Below are 15,545 nucleotides of genomic sequence, written 5' to 3' on the forward strand. Positions count from 1 at the left end.
CTACACCCCAGCTCTCGGGCGGCCCAAACGGCCGGGCGCGGGTGACCGCACGTGGGCCAAGCCCCTTCCGCGCCGCGACCCCCGCCCCAGGCCGGCCAGAGTGTGCGAGCGTGTCGCGGCCCGGGCCGCCGCCCGCCCGCAATGGCGTTGGGGAGCGCAGCGCGCTTCCCGGGGCCGCGCCGCCGGGATGTACAAAGGCTGAGTTGCAGGCTGGGGGTGGGGGTGGGTTGTGGTTGGGGAGCGATAGGTTGAGGATCGGAGGCATTATCAGTGGGATCTATTGTTTCCTGGCACATTGGGAGGAAAAACAAAGGGATTTATTATCATTACCCTGTAATTTTTTTTCTTTTTCTTTTTTTAATGTGGCCAGGGAGCTCGGCTTTCCCCGTGCCACACTGGGATCCGCCTGGCAGCCGCCGGGAGCCGCAGCCAATGTGTTAGGACTTCAGGTGCTTTTTGGCACAAAGCTAGACTGCGACCTCCTACCATAGCGCTTGGCGTCACCTGCTCTCCCGGCCCTTCCCCGGGGCCGAGGGATTGCGTCCCGAAGCAGGCTTGGGAACCGGCTGCCTCTCAAGTTGGTGTTATTTATGTTTGTCTTTTGTGAGGGCAGGTTTTGAGTCCCCCGGCGGCGGCCCCGTCTCCCCCGCCCCCGCCCCCTCGGGTTCGAATTGGCCGGGGAGGGAGTGGGGTGTATGTGTAGGGGGGAGGGGAGGGTGTGTGAGGCTTAAACAAATGTCAGGGTACAAGGAGATTGTCGATGCTTTACAAAAAAACAGGCACCACACTCTCCAGCCTTTCTTGTTTGTCTGCATGGGCCATGCATGCGTGCTGGGCCAGAAGCCGAGTTTGGAGGCGGTTTAAGTGAAAGTGTGTGCTTCCTCAGCTGCTTGTGCGTGAGGGTGATATGGCTCGGCCTAATATTAAAAGACCAAACAAAGCAAAAACAAAATGAAAAATCTTTAGAACTACATTGTTGGCGCCTCAGCAGATCTTGAAGTATTTGATTACTGGCATATTGATACAAAATCCAGCTGTGGGCTAGTGGAGACCAGCAAGCATGCATTGCGTTGCATTCTGAGCTTGTAGTAAGTTAGAGGCAAGTAGGAGTAAACAAATCAGGGCTATGAAAAAGAGGTTTCATGTTTTATTTGCTTTTTGATCGTCACGTTCTCCTGCATTTGTTCCCATGATATTCTGCATCTCACTCTGTAATTAGTAGTATCCACTCTTAGGAAACTTCCAAATATTAGATGCGAGTGCACTTAGAGGGAAACTTATTTTCATGTAAGAACTTTCTTCTGCTTGTTTTGGTCTGAAAATGTACTCAATGTTGCTTTGGGGATGCTTTAAACGTGAATATTGGACCGGAGAGAGTGAAATAAGCCTCTGTAGGCATATTTTGGACTTTGGAAACATAGATTCCAAACTTTTAATCGTGCTTATGCGGAAAGAATAAATTCTACCTGATGTGGAGCATCCCAAATGAAATTCATTTTTCTGAACAGTTTGATGATATCTTAAAATATCTGTGAACTGCTGGTTTCTTTGAAGGTCATTCACAAAAGCAACAGAAACTTAGGCTAAAGTAGTGTACTTGTACTTACGTGTAACTTGTGTGTGTGTTATTGTGTGATTTCTGTAGTGATCTCCAAATTGTTTTGAAACATTTGTGTTACCAAAGACCAATCAGAGGTATAACTTTTAAATTCTTGGCTTTTTAAATTCCAATTTCAGTTTTTTTTTTTCTGTTTGACATATGGCTAAGCCATTTTGAAAAGTGTATTATTAGTTAACTAAGCTTAAGTTCAAATAAGTAAATGAATTTAGAAATTCATTCTTTTCTATTACAGATGAACCTCTAGTCTTGGTTTGAAAAAGCCATTTTGTGTAACTCTTGACTGAATAATTTCCTAATACACCTGTTGGGAGGATCACTGATACAGTATGCCATTTGAGAGGTACTTTTTCTTGACCAAATACTGGTGATTAGAGAAGAGAGGTGTTTTGTTTTTGTTTTTTTGTTTTTTGCTTTTTTCCTGATCATTATGAACATTGGCTTTTCACCCCTGGAGTAAAAATGTTGAAAACCGAGTCTTCAGGTGAACGAACCACTCTCAGAAGTGCCTCTCCTCACAGGAATGCTTATAGAACTGAGTTCCAGGCACTGAAAAGTACCTTTGACAAACCCAAGTCAGATGGGGAACAAAAAACAAAAGAAGGTGAGGGCTCCCAGCAGAGCAGGGGGAGGAAATATGGCTCCAATGTCAACAGAATTAAAAATCTATTTATGCAGATGGGTATGGAACCCAATGAAAATGCTGCAGTTATTGCCAAAACAAGGGGGAAAGGTGGACCTTCATCTCCACAGAGAAGAATGAGGCCCAAAGAATTTCTGGAAAAAACAGATGGCTCGGTTGTTAAGTTGGAGTCCTCTGTTTCAGAACGAATCAGTAGATTTGACACAATGTACGATGGCCCTTCATATTCTAAGTTCACAGAAACTCGGAAGATGTTTGAGAGAAGTGTGCATGAATCAGGACAAAACAACCGCTATTCCCCAAAGAAAGAGAAAGCTGGAGGGAGTGAACCTCAGGATGAATGGGGTGGCTCAAAGTCCAACAGAGGCAGTACCGATTCCTTGGACAGCCTTAGCTCCCGGACAGAGGCTGTCTCCCCAACTGTGAGTCAACTGAGTGCAGTATTTGAGAACACCGATTCCCCCAGTGCCATCGTTTCGGAGAAGGCTGAGAACAGCGAATACTCAGTGACTGGGCATTATCCCCTGAATCTGCCATCTGTTACTGTTACGAATCTTGACACCTTTGGTCACCTTAAGGATTCTAATTCTTGGTCTCCTCCAAGCAAACACGGCGATGAGGCAGAGGAGGCTCAGAAGGGTCATGCAGCTCCAGCACCAGGAGCGGCTTTAAAAAGTACCTGTCTAGCCTCAATGCCCAGTGAAGAGACACAGCAGAGCAAGGAAGCCGAGGACTCCGCATCTAACCAAGAGACTCCTGTCAGCATCGACAGAGACATTCCTGAAGACACTTGTGCTGAAAATAAGGCAATGCCAGAGTCTGAAATCCCTTCACCACAAAATGAACCTTTAGAAGACGCCGAAGCTAATTCAGTTGGGAGCGAGGCAGCAATGCATCAGAAGAAAGAACTTGCAGGTGGTGATTTTACCTCTGCTGATGCTTCTGGATCCAGGTGTGGAAAGGAAGTACCTGAAGATTCAGATCATTTTGAGAGCTCCCATGTTTACATGCACAGTGACTATAACGTATACAGGGTGAGATCCAGGTATAATTCAGACTGGGGAGAGACAGGCACTGAGCAGGAGGAGCAGGAAGAGAGTGATGAAAACAATTACTATCAACCTGATATGGAATACTCGGAAATCGTTGGATTGCCAGAAGAAGAAGACATCCCAGCAAATAGGAAAATTAAGTTTAGTAGTGCTCCAATCAAGGTAAGTATGTTTTCTCAGTTTGTTTTTGAAGTTTTTTTCTGAGTTTGGTTTTTTTGGGTTTGTTTTTGTTTTTGTTTTTGTTCTTTAGTATTTGGGCCTAAATGTATGTAGAATGAATTTGACAACTAGAAGGAATTCACGGTTGTTGATATACACATGTTGTCAAGTGATTTTAAAAGCTTGGGAGATGTCCACATATTTCCTAATATGTTTATGGTTGCTTAAGCCAGTATTGACTAATAGTAAAGTTGAAGATGTTTGGGGATTGTGAGATACATTCCAGTGGACTGGAGTATGAATGATGTGAACACTGAAAACTGGGAGTGTTAGTTTGAAATAGAATTACCTCTTTAACTAGTTTTACTAAAAATACCCATAAGTAATAAAATTTTCTGAATCTGGACACTCTAGGATATGAGGCATAATGTTCAAAGAGAGAGTTATGGTTGACCTTGAAATAATAGTCTTTATTTACTTGCTTAAAAAATCGGAGTTATCTCTTACTTAAGTGTAAGTGGATTGTGAGGAATGTTGAAACTTAATATTCTTTTTTTTTTTTTGTACTGCTACTTAGTAGCGAAAGTTTGATTCATGAAATTAGCGGACTTAAATACTTTAATTGGAAAGCTATGACTGTGAATAGCTTTGAGTTCAGAATTTGTGATGTAGCCCTGAAATGAAATTTTATTAAAGGAATTAAGCTGATTCGTCATTCACGTATATGTTTTTACCTCTTAAAAGCTGGATAAATGCCAGTTGAATTCAGATGCTCTATTCTAATGACTTCACTTAGTTAACATTTGGTATAGAAGAAAACAGCACAATGTACCTCAGTAGCGGGAGGTGAAACACTATTAGCTGATAATGGCGGGAGGGGCAGGAGGTGGTAGGTTGGGGATCACAGCCTGCTGGAGTGCTTTTGCGAAGTGTACTTGCCCATCAGCCTCTGTCCTGAGCCTCTGGCATGCCCTCTTAGGGGAAGCTGAAGGGTTGTGGTGCTAGAATGTGTAGTTTGAAACCACTTTCCAGGGACTCCTAGCTTGTCCAGTGTGGATATATGATAGATTTGGAATTTGGTATGATATCTTTTAAAAGAATCTGAAATCACTGTCTTGTTATTTCCATCTTTTGAAACTTCTACGTAAGGCTGTAAGAGAGATAATTTACAAAGCAAAGAAAAATTTGACTTTGCTTTAATTATGAAATACTGATTTGAAATAAAGTAATAATTTATGAAGTTATTTATAGGTGTTAGTAGGGAAATTTTCATTTCATTAGTGTAAGACAAAAGTTCTGGACCAGAATGGGCCATGCCAAGGTACACTATGTTTAAAATAACTAGAGATATGAGCGTGGTTTCTAAGTAAGCTGACTTTCTTTGCTGTGTTTTCTCACTTTCCTTTGTGAACCTCCCCCCCCGCCCCCCAATTCTAGGCTCTCTCTTTAGAGGTGTCGTTCCCTCATGCCTGTCCAGAGAGCTACTAAATTTCACCATGCATGTTCCCTTCCCAAGTGCTCTCCTTTGAACACCATCTTTCTACCCCTTAGGAAGAAAGCAGTGAGATTAAATTGTTTCACATTGAGCAAGGCAGGAATAACTGAAATGAACTCTTCAAGGAGTTTGTTAAAACCAGTGACTAACTCCCTAATGGGGGATAGCAGTTTATGAAAATTTATCAAGTAGAACACTACCCACTCAACCAAATGGGGCACCAGCCTTGTATTTGGGTCCCGCACTGCCCGAAACATAACGCATAGTGATAGGTTTAATGCATTTTAAAGGATTTCTCATTGAAATATGGCTGTGCATAGGTGAATAAACCAGGTTTGGGGTATGATATTCTGAAATTCAGGTGATTTTTTTTCCTACTGTTGCTTATAACAAAAAGCATTTTGCCTTTTAATTTTCATATATTAAAGAAACTATTTTATGTAACGAAGAATGAAATAGATTGCATACATATAAGTTGTAACACATTTTATCAAGAACATAGATCAAGCGTAAGGTTTGTGAAACAAAGATAATGCACTAGGTTTAACAGTACTAGTTGGAGTGGATTAAGTTTGCAAACAGAAGATTCATTCTTAGCCTTTTGTAATGAATAAGACAATTACTCTTTCTTGTTCTCATTGTTTAACATGTAAGTGGATTCACTTGGAAATTTTGAGAGCGCTTTTCTACTGGTAGTGGTGATGGTAGTGTTTAGATTATTCTCCAATTAAGATTTTTGCCTCAGAGGGTGATAATAATGCAATTCAACAAGTATTTATTGAAGGCTTATCATGTGTTTGTGCTCATGCTGTTAGAGGTAGGAGACACACAAATCTGCGACGTTACCTCTTTCCTATGTGAGCTAGTGGAGTCAGTTCTTCAACACTTGGTACTTAAGCCCATGTAACAGTCTGAAAACCTGTGCTAAAATGTCTAATGTCCAATAAGGACTGTAACTGTCCTTGGCTGTGCTAAATGCATGGATTGAACAGGGTTTGATAGACCATTTGGAAGGGAATACTCTGAGCCATTCCCTATGTATGTTTCCTTATTCTTTTTGTAGAGATTCACTTATGGAATGGGAGATTATGATTTCCAACCTAAATCTTTCCTTTTGAAATTTAAACATACTCCCTCTTTCAGCAACCATAGGTGACATACTCTTTACAGAAATCATCTTTAGAACTTTTCCATTCTTTTTCTGATATTCTCATCTTATTCTTCACTGGAGTAAATATTCTCAACACTTTTAAACCTTTGTTTTACATCTTGTTTATGATCTTTGTGTGTGTGATCATTTCCTCAGTTTTTATTTCAGTTCTTCTATAGATGTTTTAAATAGATACTTTCCTAAGACATCTTAAATCTGGACCTAGAAAAGCATCAAAATGATAGCTGATCTTTCCTCTGTAGCATATTACTTATACATACTTGTTGGTGACATTTAGAAATGGACTGTTTCTTAATGGGTAGGTTGATGTGTTTCACAGTGTTGTGGAAAATGAGAGTGGGATTGATTAATAATGGAAAATATAAAATCCAAGTTTGAGGTATGGAATGAGAGAGTGTTATGAACCATGCTAATTTGAGATGTGGAATTATTGCCTTCATTCTCAGGAATTTCTCAAAACCAAGAGATTGGACTAATTAGATTTGCTTTAAATGAATCCAGGAGAGAAGGGGTGACGTTTTTCATTATTGTTTTCTATTAATTTGGAACATTTACTGAGCCCTTACTATGTGTGGGGAACAGTGCAATATACAATAAAATATAATAAATACGTAAAATGACTGGAGCCGATCAGGTCAGCAACTGCTAGGAGGTGGGAAGTGGATAGCCCATTAAGGATGCTTCTCAGGCTGTTCTGCTGAACTGTTCTTGGATGCTCTTTCTAAGGTCACTGCAACATTTTTAAGGCGGTCATAACCCTTTCTCTGTTTCTGGTAGCCTTATGTCCTTTGGATAGGTGTTCTTGAAACATAGCATAGATGAAAAAGGGTATTTTCGTAATTCCCTTAGCAGGAAGGAGATTGCAGGGTTAGTGTTAAGGTATATTGTGCTTTACTTTTCTGAGTGTTTTCTCCAACTGTATGGAGCTTTACAGAGCTGGGGTTCAAAGGAGACTCACCAAGGGCAGCAGTGCTTCTCCAAATCTTACATGGTACTTGTTGAAAGTGGGTCCCTTAGCATTCTCTTTCTCTTTTGGGGCTGTGAGTTGGTACACAGGGCATAGACGAGACCTTTTATTTGGGATGGTGTTCAGAGTATAGTTCTGAGATCCAAAATTCTCTCATTCTGTTTCTTCGGATAGTCTTGCTCAGTTCTTTTAAACTAAAATGTGCTTATGAATCACCTGGGGATCTTTGAAAACGCACATTTCTGATTCAGTAGGTATTTTGGGGGGAAATCACCTTGATGCGAAGATTAGCCTCCAAGTACACCGCCAGCTTTCCCACGGGTTATGGAATAGACAGGCTCAGCAACCAAATTAAATGTTTGAATCACTGTATTTATCAAATCAGTTTAAAACACGCAGCCAGAAGCAAGAGGAAAGCCATGGGGTAAGTTAACACATGTAAGGTGTGAAGGTCGGAAGGACCACAGCATCTGAGGCCCGGGCGCACAATATTCGTATGTCCCAACCCTTTTGCTTTCAGGTCACCCTTCTGACTGAGGGTGTGGTTATGAGGACCAGAGTTGATTTTTGAGCAAGCGCTCCACATACTAATAATCCCCTCGGCTCATGATATCATGATATCATGATACTTGCTCTACAGAAGAGAGATGGTACAAGTACACTTACATACAGCTGTAGCTTTGCCAGTTTCCCTGGGTTTTCTTGCTGTTTCTTGGGTCAAGCACCCGCAGGTCTGGAATAAGAACAGCCTGGGCATCTTCGGTGGGTGGCTGATACGGAGACGGCGTATCTGGCAGTCCGGAGACGGCATGATGATGACTTGGTCTTTCCATCCCTTTTCTTTTAAGTGAACCTCTTGTTTGTTCCATCGTATTTTCTATTTTGGAATGTCTTACAGCTTACTAACTTACCTATTTTTAACACATCTTAAGAATTTTGCCTTCGTTTTAGAAGCTTACAAGCTTTTATAATCTATACCTGATGGGGCCTCTGAGTGTTGCCTTTACCTCCTAAGCTATTAGCTTACTTACCATTAGTGACCATCACTTCTGAGTTCCATCCATCCCGTTTGTTTTCTTGACCTTTATAACAGAATTTAATATTCTTGAGTAATACAGCAAATGCCCAAAGAGTAGGTCTCAGGTGAGACTGCGCATTCCTAAAAATATCTCAAGTGGGTGCTGAGGCTGCTGATCAGCAGATCGCTTTTTGCAATATGATTGTGAAGTACGGTTTTCGGGCTTCTGAGAGGAGCCGGTCACAAAATGTTGGGGAAGCTCCTTTCACACGTTTGCTTTCTGGATCAGTCTGCTGTCGCTGGTTGTGTGGAATTGTATTCTTTGAAGCTGACACAGGTGTAAAGTTGTAATGTGCCTGATGGTTGTGGATACAAGAGTGGATTATGATCCCTAAATTCATAAAAAATTTAGGTCATTAAAATGTCACATCCTAGACTCCTGTGTTAGACCAAACAAGAGTTTTATTCAAGAGTATACATTTTTAATTATAAAAAAACAAGAGGAAGAAGTTCTTGATGGACTCAGAAATTCCATTTCCTTCATTTTTTTGGAAGCCTAAATTAATAAACTAGAGAGAGTATAAGGATTGTTGTCTTATTTAGTTTGTTTTTATTTGGATAACTTTGATGTCATATCCTTTAAATTGGACTTCCTTTAAAATTCTGATGTCTTGTAACCTATGATTTATAACCAGGTGAATATATCAAATATTTTAATGTACTGTACAATTTAATGTACCAATATTTTAATGTAAGCCTTTTCTGATATTGCGTGTGTATACTAATATCTCTTCTCTATTTTACCAGACGCTGGTCATTTCGTATTCAAAAAGGGGTTCTTCTCTGCAACAAACTATTACAGATGTTTGGTGGCATTTATTTGTAGTAGATTTAGTTTTTTTGTTTTTTGTATCATCCATAATTTTTTGTCTTGCCTCTAAACTTCCTCACAAAGGACACTGGTTGTTGGGTTAATGGATTTTTAAGGGAAAAGGCTGTATTTAGGGAAAAATAACCTTCTATTATGTTATTCACACCTTGTTTACTTTATTAACCCAGTTACATGCCCATCAGTAGTAATCTGATTTAAATCTCATCTACATTAGATTTTTTTTGCAACATCTTACTTCTTCACCACTCAAGGACAAAAAGGTGTTGGAATTTCTCTAGAGAGACACAGTTAACTATGGGATAATTTCTTTATAAACAAAACGAGGATTGGTATATTAAACTCTGAATATCACTTCTTGGTTTTTGTGCTGTTATTTAATTTACTTAATATTCTTTTCTTAATATTCTGTGCTCTTCCTTTTTGGATCTATTTCATTTTTGTTCTTTTGCTTCATTATATCCTATAGTTCTCATTTTGAATGCGAAGAGATGATTCATATTTTTTCTTCCTGGTCACTTAAAGATTTTTCCCCTGGTTCTTATCTCTTCATTTTGGTTTGTGACACGGAAACTTATAGATGAAAAATCCTTCAAGGTAATCTAGTGTAATTTTCCCCTCACTCCAGTGAGTTTTTCAATAGCACATTGCTGACAGATGATCATTTGGCTTCTGCTTTAATAATTCCACCTTTGGGGAGTTTATTATTTTGCAAGGTGAAAGGAAAGTTAGAAGGAGGGACACCCTGTGTCTCTGTGTGTGTAATTGTACAGCATTGTGAATGTGCTTATTTTCATTTATTTTTAATTTGCAATTTTTTGCTGAGATAAAATTCAAGTAACATAAAATTCACCATACAATTCGATGGTTTTCAGTATATTCACAGTGTTGTGCAACCATCACTATTATCTAATTCTAGAACATTTCCGTCACCCTAGAAAGAAACCGTGTGCCTGTTAGCAGTCACTCCCAATTCCCCTTCTTCCTGCATCCTCTGGCAAACACGAATCTACTTTCTGTCTCTATGGATTTGCCTCTTTTGGACATTTCATATAAATGGAATCAGGGGCATGCTTTTTGAACGCAATGTGGGAGACACAATGAGTGTGACTTGTGATATGTTAAAATTTAAGACATCTTGAGGACAGCAGACTATAGGAGAGTCTAAAGAGCAGGGGCAAAAGAATTTTCTGGGTGCTGACATGGTCTAAAGATCAAGTGACAAGATATGAGAACAACAGATGCTGTCTGCTCCTTATGCAATTTCATGGAGAGGAAAACAAACAAAAAAACAAGCTGAGGAGACAGCAGGTTTCAGGAGGGGATGAAGGTATTTGTAAACTGAGGAAGAATGGTGTCTGTGGCGAAGAGGTTGGTTGGAATAGCTCCCTTGTGTGGGGCACTGCGCTTCCATGCATGTAATCTGACATTGCTGCTGATGGAGCCTAAGTGTTTGCTTCAGCGTGGGGTGTCGTTAAAGGCACAGATAGCGCTAATGCTTATTTCATGTTTACATTGGTCTTAGCACAAGGGACCCTTGTCCTTTTCTGATGATCTGATCAGCTTATTTCCATCCTACTGCTCTTACATTGTTGCTTTCTTTGTTCTTACATGTTTATTGAGATTGTTCATAGACAAACTTCACTCTTTATCTTTAAAATTCTCCTCATTCTTCAATATTTTAATACAGATTTCATATGCCATACTTGCTATTATCCGTAACGTAACCATTTATGAGATGAGTAATTTGGGGCAGGCATTCATTTAGTTTATTGCATGTTATTTACTGAAGCATAGTATCTATATTGCCATTAAATATTATTAACTGGTAATGAAAGTAACACCAAGAGTAACTTGGTATTCTGTAAACTTGACAAATTGCCTCTTGAGACTTGGCTTTCTGATTTGTAATGGAGGCTATCTTACCTATAAAAGTCCCCTTCTCAGCATTAACATCTTGTGATTCTCTGATTATCTCTTAAACAGATTTGTACAGCAAGTACCACTATCATAAATACTTGTGCTATTATTTCAAAGGGTAATGGACATCTTTTGTTGGAATATGGAAATGAATTTATATTAAATTGCTCTTGAGAATGTTATTTATACTGTAAATTGTAATTTAAAATGATTAAAATTTTAAATCCAGGGGAATACATTTTTATAGAGTGGCTTTTTAGAGCAACTCAACTTTTGAAAGTATGGGTTGAACTATATATTAAACACCCTGCAGAGGAGCCTAAGAATAAAGAAATGTTTTGTAATATAGTTGCTGACATATTAATTGCTTCACTCACTTTTGTTCTAGAAATAGCTTCATAGCACAGTTCAACATGATTGAGGTATTGATGATTTTTTTTTTTTTTGCAAAATTCCTAATTTTTCAGTCTAACTTGCTCTCTCTTTCTCACACATCTATTCTTACAAAAAGGACAGTGAATCAGGCAGAGTATAAAGATGTCTGGAAATTTTATATTTCAGGAGGAGGAAAGTTTTTTTCTTCACTTACTTTATCTATTTTTGGAGGGATTTAAGAAAAACATTTGTAGAGCTAGAACTTTCCCCCCATATATTTATGTAGCAGGGAAAGTGGTTTTAGATGAAATGGCTCATAGACCTGTTAGCTTCCTCTCTTTTTTAAGTCAGATAATGAGCTTCATTTTGGGGAAAGCTGATCCTCCAAGTTGTTTTCTATAGCAGCTGAAATAAGGTGGGCTAGATTGGAACATGTAGGGGTTGGCAAGGGTCAAACAGATAGAGTCATGATTATGGAGGCTTCTTTCCAGGAGTGACCAGGTGAGAGGCTTCCCGAGTAGCTATTTGTGGCATTTTCGCCGTGATGCTTTTGGACTGACATAACCCTGAAAACTGGATGACTCTGTGCCTTCAGTCTGTCACTGTGCAGTGAGGCGGACCCTTCTCTTTCATCCATTTAAGAGCTGTTCTCCAAAAATTATTTTTTACTTCTGTTCCTCTTTCAAAAGTATGTCAGGATAGAGTCCCGTGGAGGGTACATTCATGCTTGAAAATTTGTATAATCTTGAATACAAGGATTTTATTTTATTATTTTGTTTTTAAAGGTTTTATTTATTTATTTGAGAGAGAGCACATGGTGGGGGGGGAGGAGCAGAGGGAGAGGGGGAAGCAGACTCCTAGCTGAGCACGAAGCCTGACACGGGACTTGATCCCAGCACCCTGGGATCATGTCCTGAGCCGAAGGTAGACACTTAACTGACTGAGCCACGCAGGTGCCCCAAATAGAAGGATTTTAAGTTGTACTCAAAATCAGAGGTACCTGTTCAGGGTTTTGAAGAGTTTTCCTTTCACTGTAAGGGACCTCGGTTGAGGAGAGGGAAGAGTGGGTTTATTGGTTGGTATTTAAGATCAACTTGTGAGTCAGTGCTGTATTGATCGGTTCTTTTACCAACCAGTTGTTTCAGATAAAATGGATGTGCAAAGTTGTTTCGTAAAGAAAGAAAAAGACAAATTCACACTTGCACTTTGAATCAACTGGTATATATACATATACTTGTAAAGGAACCCATTTCTCAGGGGGGATGGCAAAAGTTACTGTTTGTCATTTTGTGCACCTATACATAAGATGTATTTATTTTTAGAAGTTTCTTCTGTAGGTAGAATAATAAAGTGCAGTAATTTAAGTTGTGCATGAGTCCTTATATAATATACTCTGCCCAGAGCACCCATTTCCTCTTAGAAATTTTAAGATTGGGTACTAAACATTAAACACACAAACAAGCCTTATGAAAACAAAACCTGGATCAGAAATGAAAATCTACAAAATAATAGGGAAAGCAGAATACAAGAATGATGATAACATAGAGCAAGTGTTTACTGAGTTTTGATTTTATGTGCATAACACTATGTTAGGATTAGAAGGGAATTAACCCTGTATGCAATTTTTTGTTCAGGATCTAGAATTCTCTGTTATTTAGTATAGATTTCTAAAAATAAAATTATTGGCTAAAATATTTTAAAGCTGTTTGTACATAACACCTGAATTATTATTTAGAAAGGTTGTATTAGTTTATAATTAGCATTGCATTGGAATGGTTTTCTCACAATCTCTGCACCAATAACTTGGTGTTATTTATATGCTTCATAGTTTTCAGTTTGGTGGGTGAAAAATGTCTCTCATAATTTCTATGATTTATGTTGATTTATTGGTGAGGTTAAATGTTTTCATGTGTTTATAGGCCTTTTTAGGATATGAGTTCTGAGTGTTGTTTTTATGGTCAGTGTGTTTTTTTGGTCAATGATTGTTGGTAAGGAGTACATCAAAGTTGTTATTTGTCTTGGTAGTCATAATAATTCATAATAATGTCATAATAATTCATTATGATATATGCATATAGAGTAATAGGATAAATCTATTATAGGTCATGTCTTTTAAAATTTTAAAGATGAAAGCTATTGCTATATTCAGTATACCATAGGGTAAAAAAACTGGTTAAGTACTTAATATGCATTTTATCACAATTTTACTTTTAGTGTATGTATATTTGTACCTAGAACGAAGGTTGAAAGCACATACATTAAAATGTTAACTATGGTAATTCCTGGGTGAAGAAAATAAAGGTGATGTTTAAAAAAATTATTTATATTTTTCTAGAGTTACTAAATTTTCTACAATGAGCATATGTTTCTTCTTTAATTATATGTAAAAAAAGGTGATGGGAACACAATTAGAATGATCAGTAATAACAACTTAAGAAGTTGACAAAAACATTTTTTCATATTGTCCAAGATTAAAATGATTAATTTTTAATGTTATTTTCTTTGGAGGTCATTATGTCACAGAAAAATTTTGGTTGGAGAGTATACATTTTTGGAATACTGAAGAAAGTGTTAGTTTAAGAAAATGGGTGAACTTTTAACAGTTGAATTCATTAAATGCATACTTTTTAATCCTTGGTAAAATTGATCCCACATTTGTGGTTAAGCTTGTGAGTATTATGGGGCGAAGACCTTCCTGTGTATTTTAAATTATGATGATAACATTTGCATAGGTGTTAGATACTTTCCTTGAGTTGCTATTGTGTGTGTCATATATTAACGTGTAACCTAAAGTATGCTTTTAAAAACTGAGCATATATTTTGGATTTGAGGAGAAAAATATTTTAATGAGTAGCCTTACTAAACATAGTAAATATTTGTTTTAAAACAGCCTAACAATTCTCCTATATGTCTTTCTTTTTGATCTGTTAAATTACTGAGCTTCAACAGCTTTTCTCTCTCAAAAGTTGGGAGAGTAGAGATGTCAAGTTTAGTATCTTGATTATATGTAATCCTATGAAAACATTTGCATGCTGTCAGGTAAAAACAGGATTTTGAGTTCTAGGACTTCACAGCGTCCTTTTGAATATGTTTCCTGTTACAAAACACCAGCCAATATGTAGTTTCCTGTTGTTCTTCTTAACAAAAGTTTTAGCTGAAAAGAGATTCATTTGATGTATGATTAGACTATATGGTCGTATATAATATTTTTAGTTAGGGTCAAAGGGTCAGTTCCTCTCATGCATTGGATTGGATAGTGTTCTGCCTCTGAAAAGCTTTGGTAGATAATGCTGGAGCATATAGGTGATAACAAAAATATTTTTGTTGAGTGGCAGAGTTTTCTGAAATTAGAAGTTTAAAGGATTGCTTCTGGTCTCATTAGATCAACTGATAGCTCAAATCTTAGCATTTTAAGCAATTCTGGCATTTTATAAACTCTGGTGAAGTCCTAATTAAATTGCCTTATTAATTACACTGGTGCTGCATTACCATTTTCTATTAGGTGTACTTAAATCTTCCTGCATAAAATGTGGCTAATAAATTCTATTTGTATTTTATTGAATATTGATTTTATAGTAGCAATACTCATACGATTGATTGTATATAATTTTAAAGATTATATAAAGGAGAAAAGGCAACATTATTAAGCACCCAGCTAACTTTGAGATGAAACTCATGTTTTTCCATTGGAGATTCTGATGCTTGTGGAATTTTTATGTTGCTGGTTCCTTCTCGGAATAATGAGTTCTGTGAGTAGTATTTTAAGGAGCTAGAGAACTCTCAGGAGATTGCCCCATTTGTAGATATAGCAATCAGAAGTTTTAGTTTGAAATTACTTGGTTTTGGCTCTTACTGTTTTGTGAAATTCTTACCCTCAATCTAGACAGAAACCATTGACTAAGTAGAGTTGATTCCTCTCACTGGAGGATGGTGGAAATAGACTGTAAATATTAATATGAAATACTTCCCCTCCCAAGTTTTTATTTAAATTTGTTAGTTAACTAACATACACTGTAATGTTACTTTCAAGTGTAGAATTTAGTGATTCAGCACTTACATGCAACATCCGGTGCTCATCACAACAAATTAACGTGAAATACTTTTGATGGTGTCTTTTTTCCATGTGTTGTATTTAATGTTTAGGTAGTATTATTAGTCAGGGTTCTCCAGAGAAGCAGAATGAATAGATGTGTATGTGTGTGGGGGTAAGGGAGAGACAGAGGGAGAGAGAGAGAGAC

At 38.0% G+C, this 15,545-nt stretch overlaps 1 protein-coding gene across 7 annotated transcripts in view; it reads left to right on the forward strand.

Annotated features, from left to right (window-relative positions):
• Window positions 1-243: 243 nt before the first annotated feature.
• The window catches only part of PPP1R9A (protein phosphatase 1 regulatory subunit 9A), a 320,733-nt gene continuing 305,431 nt past the window's right edge, over window positions 244-15,545 (forward strand). For 3 of the 7 annotated variants that reach the window (XM_034667875.1, XM_034667885.1, XM_034667881.1), the window contains exons 1-2: window positions 245-577; window positions 1,854-3,475. In XM_034667875.1, coding sequence (XP_034523766.1) covers window positions 2,081-3,475 — 1,395 coding nt within the window. In that variant the 5' untranslated portion in view covers window positions 245-577; window positions 1,854-2,080. Of the gene's footprint in view, window positions 578-1,853; window positions 3,476-15,545 lie in introns of all 7 variants that reach the window. The other 4 variants (XM_034667864.1, XM_034667870.1, XM_034667887.1 and 1 more) reach the window with 2 other exon arrangements.

Source organism: Ailuropoda melanoleuca, chromosome 1 (genome assembly GCF_002007445.2).
Source record: "Ailuropoda melanoleuca isolate Jingjing chromosome 1, ASM200744v2, whole genome shotgun sequence".
In the NCBI taxonomy this organism is placed as follows: Eukaryota; Metazoa; Chordata; class Mammalia; order Carnivora; family Ursidae; genus Ailuropoda; species Ailuropoda melanoleuca.